The sequence below is a fragment of the Neopsephotus bourkii genome, unplaced genomic scaffold, assembly GCF_033783945.1.
Source record: "Neopsephotus bourkii isolate Nb327-2 ecotype Australia unplaced genomic scaffold, CSIRO-AGI_Nbou_v1 NB_620, whole genome shotgun sequence".
In the NCBI taxonomy this organism is placed as follows: domain Eukaryota; kingdom Metazoa; phylum Chordata; class Aves; order Psittaciformes; family Psittacidae; genus Neopsephotus; species Neopsephotus bourkii.
This window is the reverse complement of record NW_026901120.1, coordinates 1,965,767-1,984,967: the sequence shown is the minus strand read 5'-3', so window position 1 is coordinate 1,984,967 and position 19,201 is coordinate 1,965,767. Positions and strand designations below refer to the sequence as shown.

At 45.8% G+C, this 19,201-nt stretch overlaps 1 protein-coding gene and 1 long non-coding RNA gene across 6 annotated transcripts; one reads left to right on the top strand and one right to left on the bottom strand.

Annotated features, from left to right (window-relative positions):
• Window positions 1–47: 47 nt before the first annotated feature.
• On the bottom strand, window positions 48–12,852 carry MYOT (myotilin). 5 transcript variants are annotated; one of them, XM_061352058.1, is made up of 10 exons: window positions 12,752–12,852; window positions 10,541–11,143; window positions 8,403–8,553; window positions 6,203–6,304; window positions 4,167–4,210; window positions 3,517–3,649; window positions 2,398–2,605; window positions 1,762–1,927; window positions 1,020–1,153; window positions 48–604 (listed from the first exon to the last, which is right to left on the bottom strand). In XM_061352058.1, exons 2-10 carry the CDS (start codon window positions 10,975–10,977, stop codon window positions 432–434), a joined length of 1,548 nt encoding a protein of 515 aa, XP_061208042.1. In that variant the 5' UTR covers window positions 10,978–11,143; window positions 12,752–12,852; the 3' UTR covers window positions 48–431. The 5 variants fall into 5 exon arrangements, with proteins under 5 accessions (XP_061208042.1, XP_061208043.1, XP_061208045.1 ...); XM_061352059.1 differs by having other exon boundaries at window positions 12,756–12,852; XM_061352061.1 differs by lacking the exon at window positions 10,541–11,143 and having other exon boundaries at window positions 49–604; window positions 12,752–12,842.
• LOC133211590 (uncharacterized) lies at window positions 4,217–9,980 on the top strand. The gene is made up of 3 exons (XR_009725238.1): window positions 4,217–4,865; window positions 7,011–7,609; window positions 9,840–9,980. It is a non-coding gene; the product is annotated as an uncharacterized LOC133211590 (long non-coding RNA).
• Window positions 12,853–19,201: the final 6,349 nt, after the last annotated feature.

The following is a 19,201-nucleotide window of genomic DNA, read 5'->3' as shown; positions in this document are numbered from 1 at the left end:
CTGGTTTTAACAGATCAAGGAAGACTCACGGCTGATGTTGGCTACTCAAAGGTTTATTTGCCGCTAATCTCATAAAAACACTCTAATCTATTTGGGTTTAGTATTCAGACAGCACAGACTTCTGATACGGTCAAGAGCAGCAGTACAAACCAACCTACTTCAGCATGTAACCGAGTACAGGCAGAACCAAACCCACCCGCGCTTGTACAAACTAGCCTGCTTCCTTAGGCTTTATAGTTCAAATACAATCCTCAGTAAATGGTTACAGTCACCAAGCCATATAAATAAACTCTAACATGGTAAAACGGGAAGAGCTCAATGTGGGGGACAGTAAAAATCTGTAGATAGGTATTTTGCTAATGAGGGCAATCACCAGTTAACTGCATCTATGTTGTAATTGTCTCTTACAGGTGCAAGATCTCCTCTTCCAGTTAAAGTTCATCACTTTCATACAGTCCAGACTGCTCAGCCAACCGCTGAAACTCTCCTTCTGGTGAGAAAGCTTGTTTCACATCCAGTCCTCTTCCATTCAGTGCCAAATACTTGCTAAAAGTTGGTCGGACCCGTAACTGCTTTGAGGCTGGAACTGGCTTGTTTGTATGTGCTGGAAGAGAGAAAAAAACCTCTTTTAGCGTCTGTGGGAAGACTCAGGGCAGAGCAACCCAGTTCCTTTTTATCTGCAGCATAAACCAGCAAACCCGCAGGAAGAATTTAACAGACCAAGCCCATATCTCAGCCACCAGAGATTTATATTCACCCTCCTTCTTGGTATCAAACTGTAGCCTTTAAACAGTGCAGGTAACAGACAGTGTTCAAAGGACACACCACAGTGTCCTGACACTCAACAAAAGAGTTTTTACTGAGAGAGATACTTTTTGTCTGGGCCACTATCTTTGGAAAGCAATCCTCTCAGCACTCTAAGCTTCATTAATAGATGAAGCTTAGATCTTGAGGGTCTGCTCTGAATACCGGTGGCAGTTTCAGTTGTGGTTGTGGCACTGTGATGTGGTGGTACTTACTTGCAACCTCTAGCCTGGCATGGCATGTGGCCACTCCTGCTCCATTGACAGCAGACACGGTGTACCAGCCAGCATCTTTCTTGTTAGCATTATGAATCAGGAGGCAAATCCTTCCAGTGTTATCATGTAGCAAGCTGAAAAATGAAGGTGTTTGTGTAAGTGCCACATAAGGAGAGAGACATTGAAATCAGAGGCAGTTTACATGCTGAGGAACTGAGCAAGTCCTGGAACAATTCTTGCAGGGCTGTTTAGACATCAACACTGCATTTGTATTGTAAGACACTAGTGATGCCAGGCCAGGTTGGACGGGGCTTGGAACAACCTGGTCTAATGGAAGGTGTCCCTGCCCATGCAGCAGTTGGAACTGGATGAGCTTTAAGGTCCCTTCCAACTCAAACCAATCTGTGATTGACATCATGTGAATCATATCATCACATCATTCATGTGGCACCAAGGCCCTTCTATAGCCCTATTGCATCAGCACATGATGGATGCATTGCATGTTTCAATCCTAAGGCCAGGCTTCTCCATGGGCCTTGTAACTGCTGCTAGAATTCAGTGTGGCATCTGGTCATGGTTTTCTCTCTGTGCTCTCAAGACCAAGACTTACGGTCCTGTTCACTGTGTGTCATAAACAAGGGGCAGATCTAGCTTTCCAGCTTGCTACTTTTAAAACCAGCCAATTTTGGCATAACAAATATTGGTTATTGTTTTCTAACACACCAACTCATTAGTGGGATACCTTATTCGGTCTGTATTATATTGTACCATTTCGTTGTTTCTTTTCCAGTAAATCCTGGGTGTTGGGATAGCAGAGATCTGGCATTCGAGTCTGGCTGTATCTCCTTCAAAAACCTTTTTGCTTTGTGGCTTGAAGATGAAAGTTGGCGGCGTGTGATGTTCTTTGGCTAAATTAAAGAAGATAAAGAGGAGTTACTGTAAGTATTGAATGCTAATATCAGGCTTGGTTTTTAAGATTTCAGAATGTTAATTCAGTGGGGCACATGTTCCTTACTGCATCTCCTTAGCATACCGGCAATTCCCATGAGCATAAGGGTGTAGTAGACACAATCCAGTCTAGGAGGAGAGTCAGTCAACATAGGTTATTTATCTTGGGAGATTAACAGCTCCCAAATTCTGGACATCCCACTACATCTGAATGTCCCACCAAAAGTGATTTGAAGAAATATGGCATCCTGGATGTATGCTTTAAAACAATATTGGAAAAGGTAAGGGGTTTGTTATCATTTGAGACTGAATCTATAGAGATCTAGCTCTGCTTCTTAATTGGTTTATGTTCCAAACACATGGAGGAAAGCATTAGATTACTGAGATTTTCCATGTGTGGTCAGGTAGTTATCAGTGCTCTCAGTCTTACCAATGACTTCCACTTTTACTGCAAAAGATGCTTCTCCTGCACGGTTGACAGCCACACATTCGTATGTCCCTGCATCAGAGGATTTGACTGCCTCAAAAATAAATGAGTGGAATCCCTTTTCTGACACTATCATTTTATGGAACTGATCTTGATGAACCATCCTTCCATTCTGATACCACATCACATCTGGAGTTGGCAGCCCACTGACCTGTGAAGGAGAGAAAAGCAGGGAAGAGTTAAAGCAGGTTTTGGACTATAAAAGCTCTTCAATGCTATGGGGGTTTTGATGCCCATAAATGATCAAATCATGATCCTACCACAAAATTTTACAGTCTTGCCTACTTTTGAGTATTAATGTGGAGCTGCACAAAGAGGAAGCCTTCTGAAGTGCTGTGGAAAGATGAGCTTTAGCTACAAGACAATAGAGGCTGCTCCTACAACCCCCTGACCCCATCTTGTAAGGTAGCTTTGATTAGGCAGGTCCTCATTGTGGGTTCATAGAAGGGGAAACTCTCACTGCTCACACTGTCAGCAGTGCTGATATCACACTCTTTTGTTAATGTATGTAAATAAGGTGTCCTGAAGACATGCTCCAGGTTGTCCACAACATTCAGAACTTGAGCAACTTGCAGCAAAATGCCAAGTCTGGCAAGAGTTTACTTAAGGAAAGAGATTGGAAGTGTTTAAGGGAAACCAAGCCAAATCACAAGCAGCAAACAGCCTTTGCAGTGAAGTTGCATGTGCAGATCTAGGTTCTTTCTTACCCTAGGGCTGGGACAATGGCCATGCAGTTTCAGGCCATTCTGTCTGTAATTAGGCCATTTTCTTGCCAGATTATCTGCTCCAGCAAGGGCACAGTTACCTCAGAGAAGGTGGTGGTCCGTATTTACCACTATTAACTTTAACCATATTCTTGTGCAGCTCATTCCATTTACATCTTCCAAGGGGAAAACATTTCGCCATTTCCTGTTTCTAGGTTTACACTGCCTGGAGAGACTTTGTACCATTTGCCATTAGTGCTCTGGCTTACAAACATGCATAGGCAGTGCCGTGCAGAGACCCTTCTGTGCCACACACCACACAGAGCTAATGGAACTGCAAGGGAAAGGCTGGCATTACTTTGAAGTCGAGCCTGCAGAATCGCCCCTCCTCAATAATGACGTCTTCAGGCACTTGTGTAAAACGTGGCTGGAAGAACTTCTCCTGGATTGAGTCGTGTCCACGTTCGTCTCCTCTTGAGGATGGTCTGCTCCTGAAAAGCGGGCAGGAAAAGTTGGTTGTGTCAAAGTTACCACAGCACAAATGACATAAAGCACTGACTGCAGCTCAAGTCCCTCCACATGTTCAGGAGGCCAACACTACTGTTCTGGTTTGGGTTTTAGCTGGAAGGCATGGGCTTTGATAACCACTTAAGATGTTCAACACAGAAACACAACCTATGAAGCCTTCATCTTTGGCCTAATATCCAAAGGAACTTACAAGGCTGTGTTTCAGTATTTACATTGTCAGACCTTGCTGTGACTAGAGAGTAATCTTCCAGAATACGAAGCATATTTGCCCTAGGTACACTGAGCCTTTAAACCTGTGTTATACTGGATTAAGATCAAAGGCATCATAAATGGTAGAGTTTTAGTTGAAAAGAAGAAATGGACTTTGTAATTACTACTTTAAAAAAGGTGATAAGTAGTGAAATAAAACCAACGTTGTCTACAAACATTTGAAATAAGGTCTTGAGTAGCACAGCAACTCTTACATAGTTTGTGCATTACCTTACGTGTGTTGTAGGAACCTGCAGCCTGATGTTTTCTGCATTCTGGTGTTTGGAAAGAGCAGAGGAAGAGGTGAGTTAACACAAAGTTTTATCTATAAACTGAACAAGAAGCCATTCTAATTTCATGTACTGATTGCTGCTTAAAAGCAAACTGAATTCTTCAGGAGTCATCAGGATAAGAGGTAGAGGAACTCGCATCAGGAGCTAATACACAGCTTTCACCCTTAGCTTTGCTATGACAGTAACAAGTACTATTAATAGGATGGCACAACTCCTCATCACTCTGCACAGGTGATAGGTGCAGCAGCTTTTGTTTGGCTGGCCAAAGACCTTGTGTGCCAATAACCTTTGTTAGAGGGGAATAGTACTACCAGCAGTATCTAAAATGAGAGCAAAGTACAGAGTGTCCTTCCCTATAGCAGGAATAGAAGTGGAATCGCTGGCAAGAGCACTGTATTGTGCCCACTTAAATATGGTACCAAGAGCAATGGACACATGCTGAGCTGGAAAATTTTTCTCTTTCTAGATCACAGCACCAAGTAAGCTCGCTGACAACTCCACCATCACATGAGTGAATCTGCTCCAAACCCAGGACTCATCCCTGCTAGGAACTTACATGTCTGGAAATGCAGTTTATTACCAGTGACTCCTTTTAGCAATGGAGTCAGACAGAGGAGATGCTGCATAGAAGTTTCTGGTGTGGTTGCAATTAGCCATTATGATGCTTGGTTCTGTGCTTGTAGTCTAGTCCTGTAGAACGTTTAAGCCAGCGTTTAAGCTTCAAGCACAGAAGCAGCCTGAAGTTCAGGGGAAGCATTATGTGAATGAGGGTTTCGCTGGACTGAACTTAGCGCTGAGTCCGAAGGCAATTGCTTGTATCTGCTCATTTACACAAGTTCTGTACAATTATTACTTGTCTTATGAAATGATGCTGTAGTGATGGAGCTGCTGATAATTCTAATGCTCTGTTATATGGACTGACTGTGTAGTTAAGTTCCTGAGGAATCAGGAAGCTGAGTGATGCATCAGTGACTACAGTATTTAAAAATAAGACTGAACAATGGGAATAAGGTCTCCCCATCTCTCCTCCCAGTGCTCCTTTTTATGCAGCATTTCACACATCCTAAAAGCTATCAGTTACCCTGTTTTGACTGTTTCCTTGTTCTCTGCAAAAGATGGGGCTTCCCTTGCTCTGACATCCCTAATATTCCCTTCTTACCTACTCTTTTCAGGTGATTACTGGGGATAAACAGCTCAAATTGTGTATTCCTCCCTTGCTGTGATCTTAAGTGTTTTTTCTAGAGAAGAGTTTTGCTAAGTGCACTTTGGAAGGTGCGTGCCAGCCTGCTGGCTCTATGGGCACGCAGCAGGAAGGATGTTTTCTTTGGCTGCACAGGTACCCGGTGCACGCATCACAGACATTTCCACTACCTTTGATCACAGGAGTGCTAAAGAGAGCTTTTAACTGGCCTGAATAACCAATGAGTGATGCAAGTCTCCAACTAAGATGCTTTTGAAGATGCCAGGAGCGATAGATTCTCTTCTGTCAGTGTGTGGGCTGCTAAAATAACTGCTTTGCTTCCTCTTAATGAATGCAGGCCCCTGGAGGGGCTAAAACTCAACCAATCCCACCCCAAGGCCCTGACCTCTTGTAGTGAATGTCACTTGCTCCAAGTAGTGACAGGTGTAAATCTTGCTGCCCTGGCCCTGTCTGAACTCAGGCTGTTAGGGTCGGTACCTGTATCACTCACTGTGCTGTGATCCTCCCTGCTGTCACCCAACAGTGCTGTGCAGCAGCTGTTGTAATTCTTCCTTGGTGAGGTTATTCCTACAGATCCGGCCCAGCAAGGGGATGGTGTTTAAATTCCCTCCTCCTGCCACCACCACCCAAAAAGCCCCCTAAAGTGAGAGCAGTCCCCTTCCATCCGCTGCACTGTTACCAGATAAACCCCATCTCTCTGCCCTGTTCAGGTCCAAGCAAGCCACTGCACAATCACCAGGAAACCACTGTTCTAGAGCCAGCTCCCCTTTTACCTGTGCGTTCTGCATGTTGTCTTCACTTTGTGTTTCCAACACGGATGCAGCATTTACTGGTCCGAGCAGCCTGCGAGCCATTCTTTCTTCATAAGTTAATCGCTTAAAGCAGAGTGGAGAGGAATTCTAGTCAGAAGTCCATTCCCTGCTTCAGATCAGCTTGTAAGAACGTATTAATATGCCACTAATTCAGGGTGTTGTCAATGGGAGCAGTGGCTGAATAGAAACCCCACGTCTGTTCCAGAGGGTTTTGCAGTCTGTGATGCCTGCTGAAGTCAGCCTCAATATATACAGCACTGAAATGCATCAAAGATTAAACTGCCTGTTCATCAAAGCCTCTCTAATGCCATCTGTGGCCTTCTACCCCTCCTCTTTCTCCACTGGGATTATTTATGGGTAACTGATGGCATTATCTCAGAAGCCAGAGTAAGTCCCAGGGTACCTTTCTGTTAGAGCTGGGAAAACTTCCCAAGTCATTCAGCTGTGGATTTACTTCAGGAGCTAGAGCCATGATGGATGCTATCCCACATACCCCCAGTAAAGCAAGAGCCACACTAGCAGCAGATACAACCAGAGAGGAGCACTACTACCCCTAAGAGCACAAGGGAAGCTTATGCCAGTGCAACAGCCACCTTATGAAGGCAGCAAGAACGTGTTTCAGTAGGAACAATAAGTTCCTACAATATGGATACAGCACATAGGGATAAATATGAGAGGAGTTAAATTCAAATTCTGTCATCTGGGTTACTTTAGAAGAGCACCTCAGCCCCCTGAGCACCAGAGCACTTGATTCTTCACTTCCCACAAGGGTTACCTTGGGTTTGATTTTGTGATGCAAGGACAAGCTCTCACTGGACTTCTGCTCTGTGTATGGGACGTGTGTGTAGCTACTACTGGGTAGGTAAAGGTTTAAGGAGGCTTCTGGGACTTTTCTTTAGAAGAGAAAGAGAGAGCTCTTGGAAAACCCATGAGAGGTTAATATCCCCGAGGTCACTGGGGCTGTATCAAGTGTGGCTGAGATTGACCAGTTGGTTCAGGCGTTGTTGGAGGACGAGGGGAGGAGGACACAGCACAGCGATTGCATAAGCCTTATTTTTAGCCTGGCTTCCTATGGGAAGAAAAGCTGGCTTGCAATGGCAGGCTTTCTTACAGCAGACAGGACATTCCTGGTAGGGACACATTAAGTCAGATTTGACCTCATATATTCTTTTTCCTTCAATGTTTAAAGTGATATATGTGACACAAACCTGTTCCTACTGATGGTAAGGGAAAAACTCTTTTCTATTCCAGGGAAAAGAAGATGGCAACTATCAACACTGGGCTTTACCTGTCTGCCTCCAGCCAGCAGGAAGGTTCCCACATTAGAGACCTGCTCACTTTAGCTTGTTGTTATGGGCTTCCCTACTGGTAAGCAATTTTTTCTCCTAGAGTTGGATTTCTTGGTAAAGGGGATTGCATTTTGCCCCTTTGCAGAACAAAGAAGTAGGTAGTGAGACTAAGAGTCCTTCTTATAGGAGACAAGATTTAATGATAAAAACTCATGTAATTTCTTTGATTTTCTGTTCATATAAAAAGCAAGCAAAGAGGTTTACCACATGTGGTGGTGGTCTCTAGAATGAGCTTTCAAATGCTGGTACTTCTCTAAGTGTCTAATGATTCTCGGTGGTTTATTAACCCCAGCATAGAAAGCCAGGGTGAAATGGTGTCTGGAGAACTGAGGGATTCTCCTTGGGTTTCTAATCTTCAGATGTGATGCTCAGCAGAATCCCCAGCAGAGTTCAACTTCATACCATGGCTCTAAACAGGTACCTTTCTCCCAATCCTGGCCTTATTGATTTGATAGCACAAATTCAAAGATAGATTGAATGGTGAATGCTAGCCAAGAAGGTAGGATAAGAGGAAAGGCAATAGCAGATTAAACCCATCTTGCTGCACCAGGTGGCTTTCAGAAGTTAACACCTCCCTTTCTGATGCCATGGGAGGTGCAGACAATCAGTTGCCACAGTACATGCCTGTGGGTAGATTTACAGCAACCATCTCTTGCCATGCATTCAGTGTTCGGGCAGTGTTGCTCCAGCGTTTCCTTCTGCTTTCTGCTCAGTTTAGAGTGCCTCTGGGCACTAGAACTATTCTCCACATCCCTGATTACACTACCAAGAGTCAGAGCACACTGGTTCTTCCCTCAGCAGGTTCCCCTTACCTGGTTGCCATTCTGGAGAAGGTTGTCTTTGCATCGGAGTTTCTTTTCCAAGTCCTGAATGAGGGCCTCTTTTGTTCCTCGAATTTCATGATCTGACGTCTTCTGCATAGAGTTGATGCTAGCTTGTTTGTTATACATTGGTTGTGAGTAACTGCTCACGCAAGAAGAGAAAACAAAGTTATTCCTGTAGGCCTGCTTGACTGCTACAGCTTCACAGAACGCACACAAGGTGAACCTGGTACCTAGAAACTGTGGTTCAAATGAACACGTAAAGCATTTGGGAGATAGGTAGGCTGGGTGGCACAACTGGGTATCAAAAGGGGAAGCATCATGGTCTAACCAAGTCACTGAGTTCCTCCCACAACACTCGCAGCAGTTTGCTGTGGGTGGCTGTTCAGCATCCCTACACCCTGCAGTGGCCCCTGCCAGGACTTAGATGTGCGCTAGCAATGTGGCCCATTTGGGAGTAAGTTCTTCCTCAGAAACTGCATTCCTTTGCAATTACCACTGTTAGTAAGGCCCTGGTGCTGCAAACCCTCAACAAGGTCACAAACTACTTGACTGGGTATGAGCAAATAACTTATTAATTGTCCTCTTCCTCTTGGCCCCAGAAAGCTACTTCCCACAGCATTTCTGTCCAGATAGTCAATAGCTGAGCTTACTCTAAACCAGGCTAGGTCTTTAGGACCCCATCACATAGCTTGGTCCTGTAATCCATAGTCAAGAGATACGGTCAAGTTTTGGAGTTAGATAATAGGCTTGATTCTGAAAGGTGCTAGGAAAAGAGGAACATCCTTTGAAACACGTTTGGTCGAGGTCAGAGCACTCTGTGCTGACAGGATCCAACCTGGTTTGTTGCACACAGCATGGCCCCGATGCTGCAGTTGTGTTCAGCAATTACTTCTATTCAATTATCATTGAAATACGATACAAACATCATTCTATTCAAGTCATCATTCTGGTATGTATTCCCAGCACTGCTTGGATTTAAGAACTTGCCCAAGTTATAACTTAGAAACATAAATAATTTGCCCAACAGATTAATGCATCTCCTGTCCCCATCTGCCACTTTGGAGCATGATTAGGGAAATAACTCCTGAACTCACAGGATGCTGCATTGAAGAACAGCTGATATGAAAAGCACAATGAGGCACTGAAGCTCTTTGCTATGAAAACAGCCCCACACTACACACAGAACCCAACAGTTACTCCGGGTGCGTCACTAACCCCAGTACTATTAAGCAACAGCGCACTCAGCCTTACCTTTCCGCTGCGCACAGTGCTGTGATTCAGAGAAATCCCACAAGCATTCAGATTCCCTGACTACAAACTGGTGCTTAAACCTGGATTTATACCCAAGCCAGCAGGACCCCAGCCCCTATCACCTTTCTAACATCCTCAGTTGAGTGTGGTGTGTTCCGCACTGACTTTCTGCAGGACTTCCAGCTAATATTGGCACAAATACAAGTTGATGAGAAGGCAAGACCCAGCTCCCTCTGACATCTCATTGACCTTGGAAGATATTTGGATTGCAGCCCAAAGGCAAAATGATATAATACATCTTCAGGAAAGAATCTAGGCTTTGGTCTGAAGGGGTGAAGTTTTCATGTGGCTGCCTTCCTGTTATGATTAATTAAAACTCTACTGTAGGGGAATGTAGAGTCCCATCATGATGTGGAACATGAAAGTACTGCTGAGACGTACTAGGAGCGTTGGTTAGATGTGGGATTACTACTGCCTTCCCCCCTCCCTCCCCATTCATGAGCCATGTTTGCTGAGAGAGACTCATTTGAGATGGGTGTCCTTCCTCTTGTGAATACCCTTAAATAAGAGTTTTCCATCAAATCAAACTGAACTGTTCAAACTGACTCCAGAAAAGCTGTCCAGCAGCCCTGCCATGACTGCTGTGCAGTGTAATTCCTGGTCGGATACCCATCTGTCCCACACAGACACCAAGGGCAAGCACTCAGCCTCCTAACCCGAATCATGCAGAATCCTGCCTCAAGCATCAGAAGTCAATGGGGGTTGTACCATTGGCTTCGGTGCTTCACTGGATGGTTGGATTTAAGATGGTCAGTGCATGGGGGAGGCCAGGCCAGAGGAAAGCAAGGGGAGGTTAGAAGCCTGTATATACTTACTGAGGTTCCATAGGAGAAGGAGTTTGGCTGTTATAGTCGGGCTGCGAGGGTAGCACTGAGCACAGGAATGCTGCGGGGGGTTGGTTAGGCATGGATATAAGCCGTTGCCCGGATGAGGAGCTAGCAGGAGACTGCGCGGATGCAGGAGTGACGGGATATGTGGGTTCCTTAGGGGCACTACAGGAAGGCGAGGAGAGCGTGATTGACGAGCTCAGCGATGACGAGGAGGAGAATTTCTGCCCGCTGGGGTTACGAGGCTGTATTAGGATGGAGGATTGTTTGAGTTGTCTGCTTGACTCTGTAGAGGCTGCGGGTCCCGGAGGCTGCTGTTGCCCTTGGCACACATTCTTAGACTGGATAAAGTGTTTTGGACGCTCGTAGTTAAACATGGTTGGTTGACACATAGAGGAAACGGATGGGAAATTAGGGACACTCATAGGAGAGGTTTCGCGGCTGTCCTGGGTTTTTGTTGGTGATAACTGGCTTTGGATGGGTGCCTGGTAAAAACTAGGTGGTAGGCCACGAAAGCTGTCTTGGCTGGGCTCCTGGATAGAATGGAACCCTTGCCTTGCAGAATAGAGGCTTTCTTGGTGTGGATTTTCCCTTAAGGAAGACAATACAGATAAAATAAATGGCACATCACCATCTGAACCACAAACATACTGTGTTGTGAGCAGTCATGAGCAAGCCAAAGTGTAGGAAGTTCAGACAATTAAAGCTTGAGCTTAAAATGAAGAGATTTAGAATTGACGAGAACTGTATGAACATTTTGGATTCCAGTACCAGGTCATGCACTCTGACTCGGGTGTAGGGCTCTTATCTGCAAGAACCCAGTAAAGGAAACAGCAATGGGTTAATTGAGAGGACCCACACCTTCATAACACTATAGGTGACTGTAGGTACTACTGCTAAGCAGGGTAAATTGCCATGTATCATCTTAACTAAAGATCTCTGGCTCCTACAGTTTTGTGCCCTGTCAAAATACTACATGTACTCAGAGAATTGGCCATTTGTGCTGAGAAACGCCTTATTCCACAGGAAAGCATAAAACCAGTTCCACTTTTAAGCCTAAACCTTTGAAACTAAGTATTCCAATTTCTTCTCTAATGGAGTTTGAATTCACAGCTTTTTACACTCAATTCATGTTTGGCATTGGAATGCCAAGGGTTGTGCTTGTCTAGATTTGCTGTTAGGGCTAATAATTGCCAGCATGACATAGTTGCAGGATAAAGTAGAGCAAGCCAAGCTGCTTGGAGCTCCTGCAGTTATTTTGCATGTCCTTAATATCTAACCCCAGGTTTTCCATCAGCTCAAAAACCCAGGAAAGCTTCACTAGAGAGAACTGAGCAAGTCTGCTCAGAACTGACAACTTGAGCCCCAGGATACCTAAATAACCCCCAGAACAAACGTAGAGCTGCTAATAAAAAGTGAGACTATAAATCCACACAGTTACATGTGCTGGAAAAAATGGCAATCTTGCCCCAGTGAGCTCAGCTGTTTCACTGCTATATATACCCTGTATATTGTATCCCTAACCTTGCCGAGCCCAGGAAGGGCTCCACGGGGTCATAAATTCCCGTGGGGGGGAGATGACTGAAGACATCAGTCTGCTTTTAAAGCTTCAGAGCTTTCACTTCCTAAAGGTAATGGTGAACATACATTGTGAACTGACTGCACAGAAATAGAGCTTTTCTACTAAAAATTCCCTGACTTTCCCCTTGGTTTGCTCTTGGAATCTGAAGCTGGCTTAAATTTTAGGAGCATATCTACAGTATGCTCCTATTTGCTAATGCAGGAAACTTGTTGGATCTTGGTTTGGTACCATTTTATATTGTTAACCGCGCACAGATCCATTCATTTAACCCCCGGGCTGTGCACAGAAACCAACGCTTACTTTGTTCTCCAGAATCACTTTGTTTTCTTGAGTACTGCACTTCGACGAATGCACAGATTCACTTGTTCACAGCTCCTCACATCCTTCCACCTCGATGTGGGGTGGAGAAACGCCATAGATCCAAGGAGACTTTCGACCTCGCGAGTCGAAAACAACCGGTAACAGCAGCAAACCGCTTTTCCCCACGGTTGCCTCCCACGTTCCCTGTGCCACCGCCGCCCCGACGGTGCCCCCCGCCCATCACCGTCTCACTCCAGCTCCCTAACCGGCTCCGGAGCGCAAGGTAACGCTGAGCCCCCCCAGCCGCAGCCCCGTACCTACCGCCTGGGCGCTGTCACCGGGCTGCGAGCGGAGGGAGGGAGGATCGGGACGGGGCCTCGCACCGCGGCCGCGGCTTTAATGCGCTGCCCGCGGGTGGCACCGCGCTGCCCGTCACCGCTGTCAGAATAAGAGTCACCCGTCCCCGAGGGGAGGGAGCGGGGCTTGGCAGGTGCCCGAGGTCAGTGCTCACCCCCGAACAGGGCAGCAACGAGGAAGCATCCCTAAACCCCGCTTCGTTATCTCACCGGGATTCCTGTTCTAATCCATTTGCCAATTAGCTGCCTCTGCAGTGACACTGCTCTGCTGCTGCTTGTAAGGCTGCGTGGTTAAAGGCAGCACTCGAAAGGCAGAGGTTAATCTCTAAATAGGCACCCAGCAGCAGACCCTGTGAGTCTTGAGAGTGAGTTTGGAGACGGGTGTTCAGAACTGTTAAATAACTGAGTTAATTAAAGTGACTGAGTGCATCCCACCAAGCCTGGTGCTACCCACACCTCTGCTTCATCAGAGCAGCAGCAGTGCTGGCGGATCTGTCTGAAGGGTCATAAACGGGGTAACGCAAATAAAATACATTTGGTGGTAAATGCATAATAAATAAACGGGTAACACAAATAAAATACATTTGGTGGTAAATGTTATGTGATTATGTTGCTGTTTGTGTATATTATTGCAGATATTGGATTACTCAGACCTGTTGGAGTGAGTCTGGAGGAGGCCATGAGGATGCTCAGGGAGCACCTCTGCTCTGGAGACATGCTGAGACACTTGGGCTTATTCAACCTGGAGAAGGCTCTGGGGAGACCTTATAACAGTCTTCTGATACCTAAAGGGACTACAAGAAATCTGGAGAGGGGCTTTTTACAAGGGCATGTAGGGACAGGACAAGGGAAATGGCTTTAACCTGAAACAGGGGATATGTAGATGAGATATTAGGAAATAACTCTTCCTGTGAGGGTGCTGAGGCGCTGGCACAGGGTGCCCAGAGAAGCTGTGGCTGCCCCATCCCTGGCAGTGCTCAAGGCCAGGTTGGACACGGGCTTGGAGCAAGCTGCTCCAGTGGAAGGGGTCCCTGCCCGTGGCAGAGGTTGGAGCTGGGTGGGCTTTAAGGTCCCTTCCAACCCAAAGCATCCTAGGATTAAAAGATGCAGCTGTGGTGTTTTCACCCGAACAGCAACAGATCCTGCTGGCTGGCAAATCAGGTGATTTGTATCCCTTTAATCAAAGGCCTCAATGCTCAATTATATCTTACTTAAAACACTATAATGTTAATTTATCTTAATTATACTTTAGCAACTCTTGCCTAACATACACGCTATTATTTAAACCCCCCATCCCACAGCTGGGCTGCACGGGGTCCCTCAGTTGCCTCCCTTTGCTGCACTGATGGGTCTTAAAGCAGAGCTGATCTTCAGGAGTTAATCCACACTTCGTGTTTGTATTCAAACATCAGCCCCTCGTTTGGGAACTAAATCTACATGGCAGGTGTTAATTGAGTGCTAATTTACTTGAATTCCTCGTCGTGAGAGTGATTAAGGGAGGAAGTGAGGCGCTGGCTGTTGCAGAGGTAATTTGCTTTTTAAGTAATAACGATTAAAAGCCCCTGTAGTTTGCCCAGAGTATTAAAAGAAGGTGACTGTAGGGAGCTGTGAGCATGTTGAAGGTCGGGCTCTGTGCTCACATCTCATCTTCTTCGATGAGAGTGCAGTCTGCTTGTTTCAGAACTAAAGCTGCCTGCAAGGCATTACTTTATGCACTTAAAGACTGCACGCTACTAGGATGGCTTGTGTGGAAGAGAAGGAACAGGAAAACACGAGATCCAGAAGGCAGAAGTAGCATTGAAAGAACTAGAAGCTGGACTGATAGAGGTAGAGGAATGAACCTCCCAGCCTATGCTAAGGTAACTTGGTAGCACTGCCCAGCACTGCGAGGTGTTAGAAACGGCTTTTCTGCACTGCTTCAGTTTACTTTCTATGAACAGTGTTGGGTCTGATTGGGTTCCCCTGCTTGACTCATACAGCAAAACCTGCCCTATTTTTTAGGGCCTCTTAAAAGCTACCTGGGGGTATACTCAGTGCCCAAAGCATCTCCTTTTGCTTGGATTAAGTTAAGCAGTATAGATTAATTCAGGATAATATAATTATTATATATACATATAAATATCATATACAATTAGTTCATGATTAATACTAATCAGTATAGATTTTGTTCTTCCTCTTTAAGGCTATTGGGAAGGCCACTGTAAGCTGCAGATACAAAGGGCTCGGAAAGGACTAGCTGGTAGTGACAAGTCCTGTAGAGCTGCACTTTGTAGCTCTTGTGGAGTGGCTGTTGCTAAGCCATGATTTGTAGACTATGAGTACGAGGACTCCATTCACTTTATAGTTACTCTCAGTAGTAGCTTTGTTCTGTCCTACACTGTTGGTATTGCTTCTTGTCTCTGGTAATACAGATGCAACCACGTACGCTACATGGGAGTTGTACAGCTGAATCTGGCTAACAAGACAGTTATTGTACAGCTCATCATTAGAGATGATTGCTTAGTTTGAGGTAACAGCAACATTTACAATGCTGACTCCTATTCAGAATGATGCTTCAAAGCACATGGCAATAAGACTGTGGGCTTTAGAGACATTTAAGTTCTCATAGATGGGTATATCTAGAAACTTTACTAGTTTTCTTGTTGTATCTTGAGACATGTAAATGCCTTCCAAAATGTGGTTCAGCATCAGTGTCAATCAGAAGCACTCTGCAGTTCTAGACTAGTTAATGTTTTAGATAACCCAAATTTTTAAGAGTTATTACATAGCTGATTTTGGTGGCATTTTATATCCCTTCATGCAGGGTATCAGGTGCTGCAGCTCCCTGTTGCTGCTGCAAGTGATAAACTTTACAAGCAGGCATCCTGAGCAGCAAGTATCATCTAAACGAGCTTCCCCACAGCTTGCTTGTTATAAACGCCAAAACACAGGCTTCTTGCTGCCTTTAGGAGAGGCTGGAAAGCTACAGCTGTTCTAAAAGGACAGGCAACAAATACCTCCTGCTGCCCCATCCCTTCCAGGAGGTAATTATGCTAATGATTCTTTTATAAAGGCTTCAGTTTTGCTCTGCAGACTATTAGCAGTGTGCTGGTGTTTCAACCAGTCATCATGTAGTGATTCCAAGCAATGCAGTGTTGTTCTGCATTAGGTACTCCCAAGCAAACAGCCTTATCTCGAGGTGTTTGGACCTGGGGTAGCTGAGGGTGAGTTGACTTGAACAGGGTGCTGCCTTCACCTGCTCTGCTTGTGATGCTTGAAGGTGACAGCAGCACGTGCAGGCTGCATGTAGTGAGTTTGGAGAGGGGTGTTCAGAACTGTTAAATAACTGAGTTTAATTAAAGTGGCTGAGTGCATCCCAAAGTAATCCATACCACAGAACACTTTCTGCCCCACACAGCCATTTACACCCGGTGTAACAGGATCACTGCAGTGCAGCGCTGGCAGTCAGCTGGGAGGAGGCACAGGTCTGCCTTGTAGCTCTCGCCTTCACAAAGACAACTGAGGACACTCCTCTGCAGGGCTTGGACCTCTTAACTGTCACCATCTGGGGTCTCTGTTCTGCCTATAAACACCTGAGAAACGCTACAGCAATCTGGGATGGAACTGCTAAGAAAGGTGTGCATTCTGCCTTGGTTTGCTTCTGTGGAGCAATGAAACAGGGTAACTAACAATGCAGTAAGTGCATTAGCTACTGGAGAGGTGCATTTGGGACAGAAATTGGATTGAGTCTTGTTATGAGATGGAACACTTTGTCCTTGGGGAAAGCCTCCACGTCCTGAATGGGGAGTGTCCCTGCTGTGGCATGGGACAGTTTGTATTCTATCCAGTGGGTCACCGGTTCAGTGCTTTTCCTCCACAAAGTGCTTTGCAGGTACCATCTGCACCACACTGCCAGGATCTCGAGTTTTATTGCTCTCATTCAGAATGGGAAATGGAAACACGAGGTTTGATGAAACAATGAGGTGATGCCATTTGGCTGAGGCTCCAGAACTGTACCTTGACATTCCCCAGGTACTGTCACCTCTGCCTCATGCTCTGCCATGGAGCCAAAAGTCTTCTAGAGATGAATTATTTGGGGTGATGCTTTAGCGTTACTTACAGATGGGCACTGGTGAAAATGCTGTTTGCTGCATCTGCCCATTTCCCTGTTCAGGTATGGGGTCTCAGGATCTTTATGGTTGAACTGTGGGGTCACCAGGCAGTCCATCCCCTAAGGACTGTATAAAGCTAACCCAGGATGTGATGCTGTCTTACCGCAGAGGTGAAGCCTGAGGTGGATCCTCATAAGCTCCATGAAAATCCTCAGCTTCACTCTTGGAATTCACCTGCCCGAAGCTTGCGGCTTCCCCTCGACCGCCCATGCCCGGTGTCTCTGTGCTGTAGGAGAGCCCAGCCAGGTCTCGCTCCTTGGCTCCTGCCTGGCTGCTCCTAGGGAAGGTGGGTTTCTTCATGGTGACTTGCACAGCAGGCCTGTGGGCAGCACCCGCAAAGCTTTCCAGCTCCTTTGCTCCTGGAAGAAGAGTTGTGCACAAGTGAGTGCTGGTTCACCAGTACAGCAGGGTGAGGTAACAGGGGAAGGGACTCTGGTCTGTCTGTGTAGGTGGATGGGAGTTCAGCCTGCCTGTGCTCTGCATAGACTGAAACCTGCATGGCTGCAGCAGCCAAACCTGGCTTCTCAGCTGGTGGCCTTTGGTTTCCATGTGAGGTGCTGTTCTGTTTGGAGGTACTTTCAGCACAAGCCAGACCAGTCATATGTTATGATAAACAAGGTTAGATACAGACAATGTGTTGGCTAAGCTGGAATCCCTGAAGGGATGAAGCTTGGGGATGAGACATCATTTGCACTTTGTCATCCTTGAGTTAGGAAGAAGAGAGGCTAAAAGCAGAGACACAGAGCAAATTGCATCCAGTTTTGAGAGGTACCCAAGCAGCCTGCATTTTTGGGATGTTTCTCTTGAGCCTACCAAAGTGTTTGGGTCTGGCTTCTGCTTGGCAAATATCTGTGATTCTGCCTGATGTTGAGCATAATCTCTTGTGCTTAGCTGCTTAGCTAAGAAACCCACGTGCTTACCTGGGGACACAGAGAGATGCGCGCTGGATGCTGCAGATCCAAATTCATTTTCAGCCACACATTTAAATATCCCAGAGTCTTCTGGAAAAGCTTCTGTAATAACCAGGGTGCAGACTTCCTCTGGAATAACAAATTGAGGCATGCTGTTGTACCATCAAAGCCAAGTGTTAATTTGTGGGACTTGGTTCTTGCAGAAGGGCTGTTACTTAGTGATGGGGGTTGGCAGCAATGAAGTGCAAAAAAAGGGATGCAAAGCGCATAGGAAGTCAAGGGATTCAGAAGGAGCAAAGATGAGGGAGCAATCTTTCCTCCTGTGACTTTAATGGAACAAAACATGTTTTCTTTTGCTCAGTTTTGTGTTCTCTTGCTCAAGTTTAAACCTCAGAGAGGATTACAGGTCAGAATGGTTGATATGTTTTCCCTTAACATACAGGGTACTCTGCTGAGAAAAGCATCAGGGTCTTTCAGATGCTTGTGTCAAAGCTAAGAACTCGAGGGCTCTAAATCTGACACTGGATGTTATCTCTGGCTACCCTCTGAGCATTGTTGTGTTATCTTGGATAAGGTGACAAGAGCTAAGTGTGGGTAAATAACTGATGAGATGTCTGACAAAAACCGCACTGTACTTACCAGGAAGTGCTGATGAACAAGCCTCTGCTCAAAATAAGAGAGAAAGAAATCCAATGGTTATAATGCCAGAACAAAGGCCTTCAGCCCTTGCTTTCTTTCCCATCTCAGCTCCCACCCCTTTGTATCCATCAGGAGAAATACTACCAGGAGAGGGGAAGCTCAGGTGTGGATGGGGAACCTGATGGTACAGCCACATCTCCACTGAGGTGATATAGAAAGGGCTCTGCTGACTCTGGAGTTAGTTACTGTGAATTTGCTCCACTGGAGCTATGAGCTCATGCTTGGGAGTATCATAAATGGTTTAAAATGTACTTACATTTCCTAAGTTCATCAGTAGTTATAATATACAATGCCTCCATGGCTCAGTAGTGCTTCCATTAATAACTAACAGCATGGCAGTCTCCTCCCATCATGCCTGATCTGCTCACACATTACCAGGGGAAGCTCTGGCACCCCAGTCTGTGGTTTCAGCTCATCTGATCCTTGCAAACTGAGCTCTGCCTCTATGGACATCTACAATCTCCTCACTTTTACAGCACTTCTTGTTCCTGCCCTGTCACTGCCCCAGTGAAATGACATCAGACAGGCACAGGAATACCTACTTTTCCTTAGGATTCGGAAGTCAGCAGAGTCTATGATCTGGTCATACTCTCTGTACCAGTGAACCTGTAAGGTGGGTGTAGCGCGAACGCGGCATTCAAACACCACTA

Excerpts from the sequence above, each read along its gene's own strand:
- MYOT (XM_061352058.1), bottom strand. The coding sequence starts at position 10,977 with ATGAGTGTCCCTAATTTCCCATCCGTTTCCTCTATGTGTCAACCAACC. Across the intron at positions 2,606-3,516 it reads TCTGCAGGCTCGACTTCAAA|GTCAGTGGGCTGCCAACTCC; the intron begins GTAATGCCAGCC and ends TCTCCTTCACAG. Across the intron at positions 1,928-2,397 it reads AGTAAAAGTGGAAGTCATTG|CCAAAGAACATCACACGCCG; the intron begins GTAAGACTGAGA and ends TCTTTAATTTAG.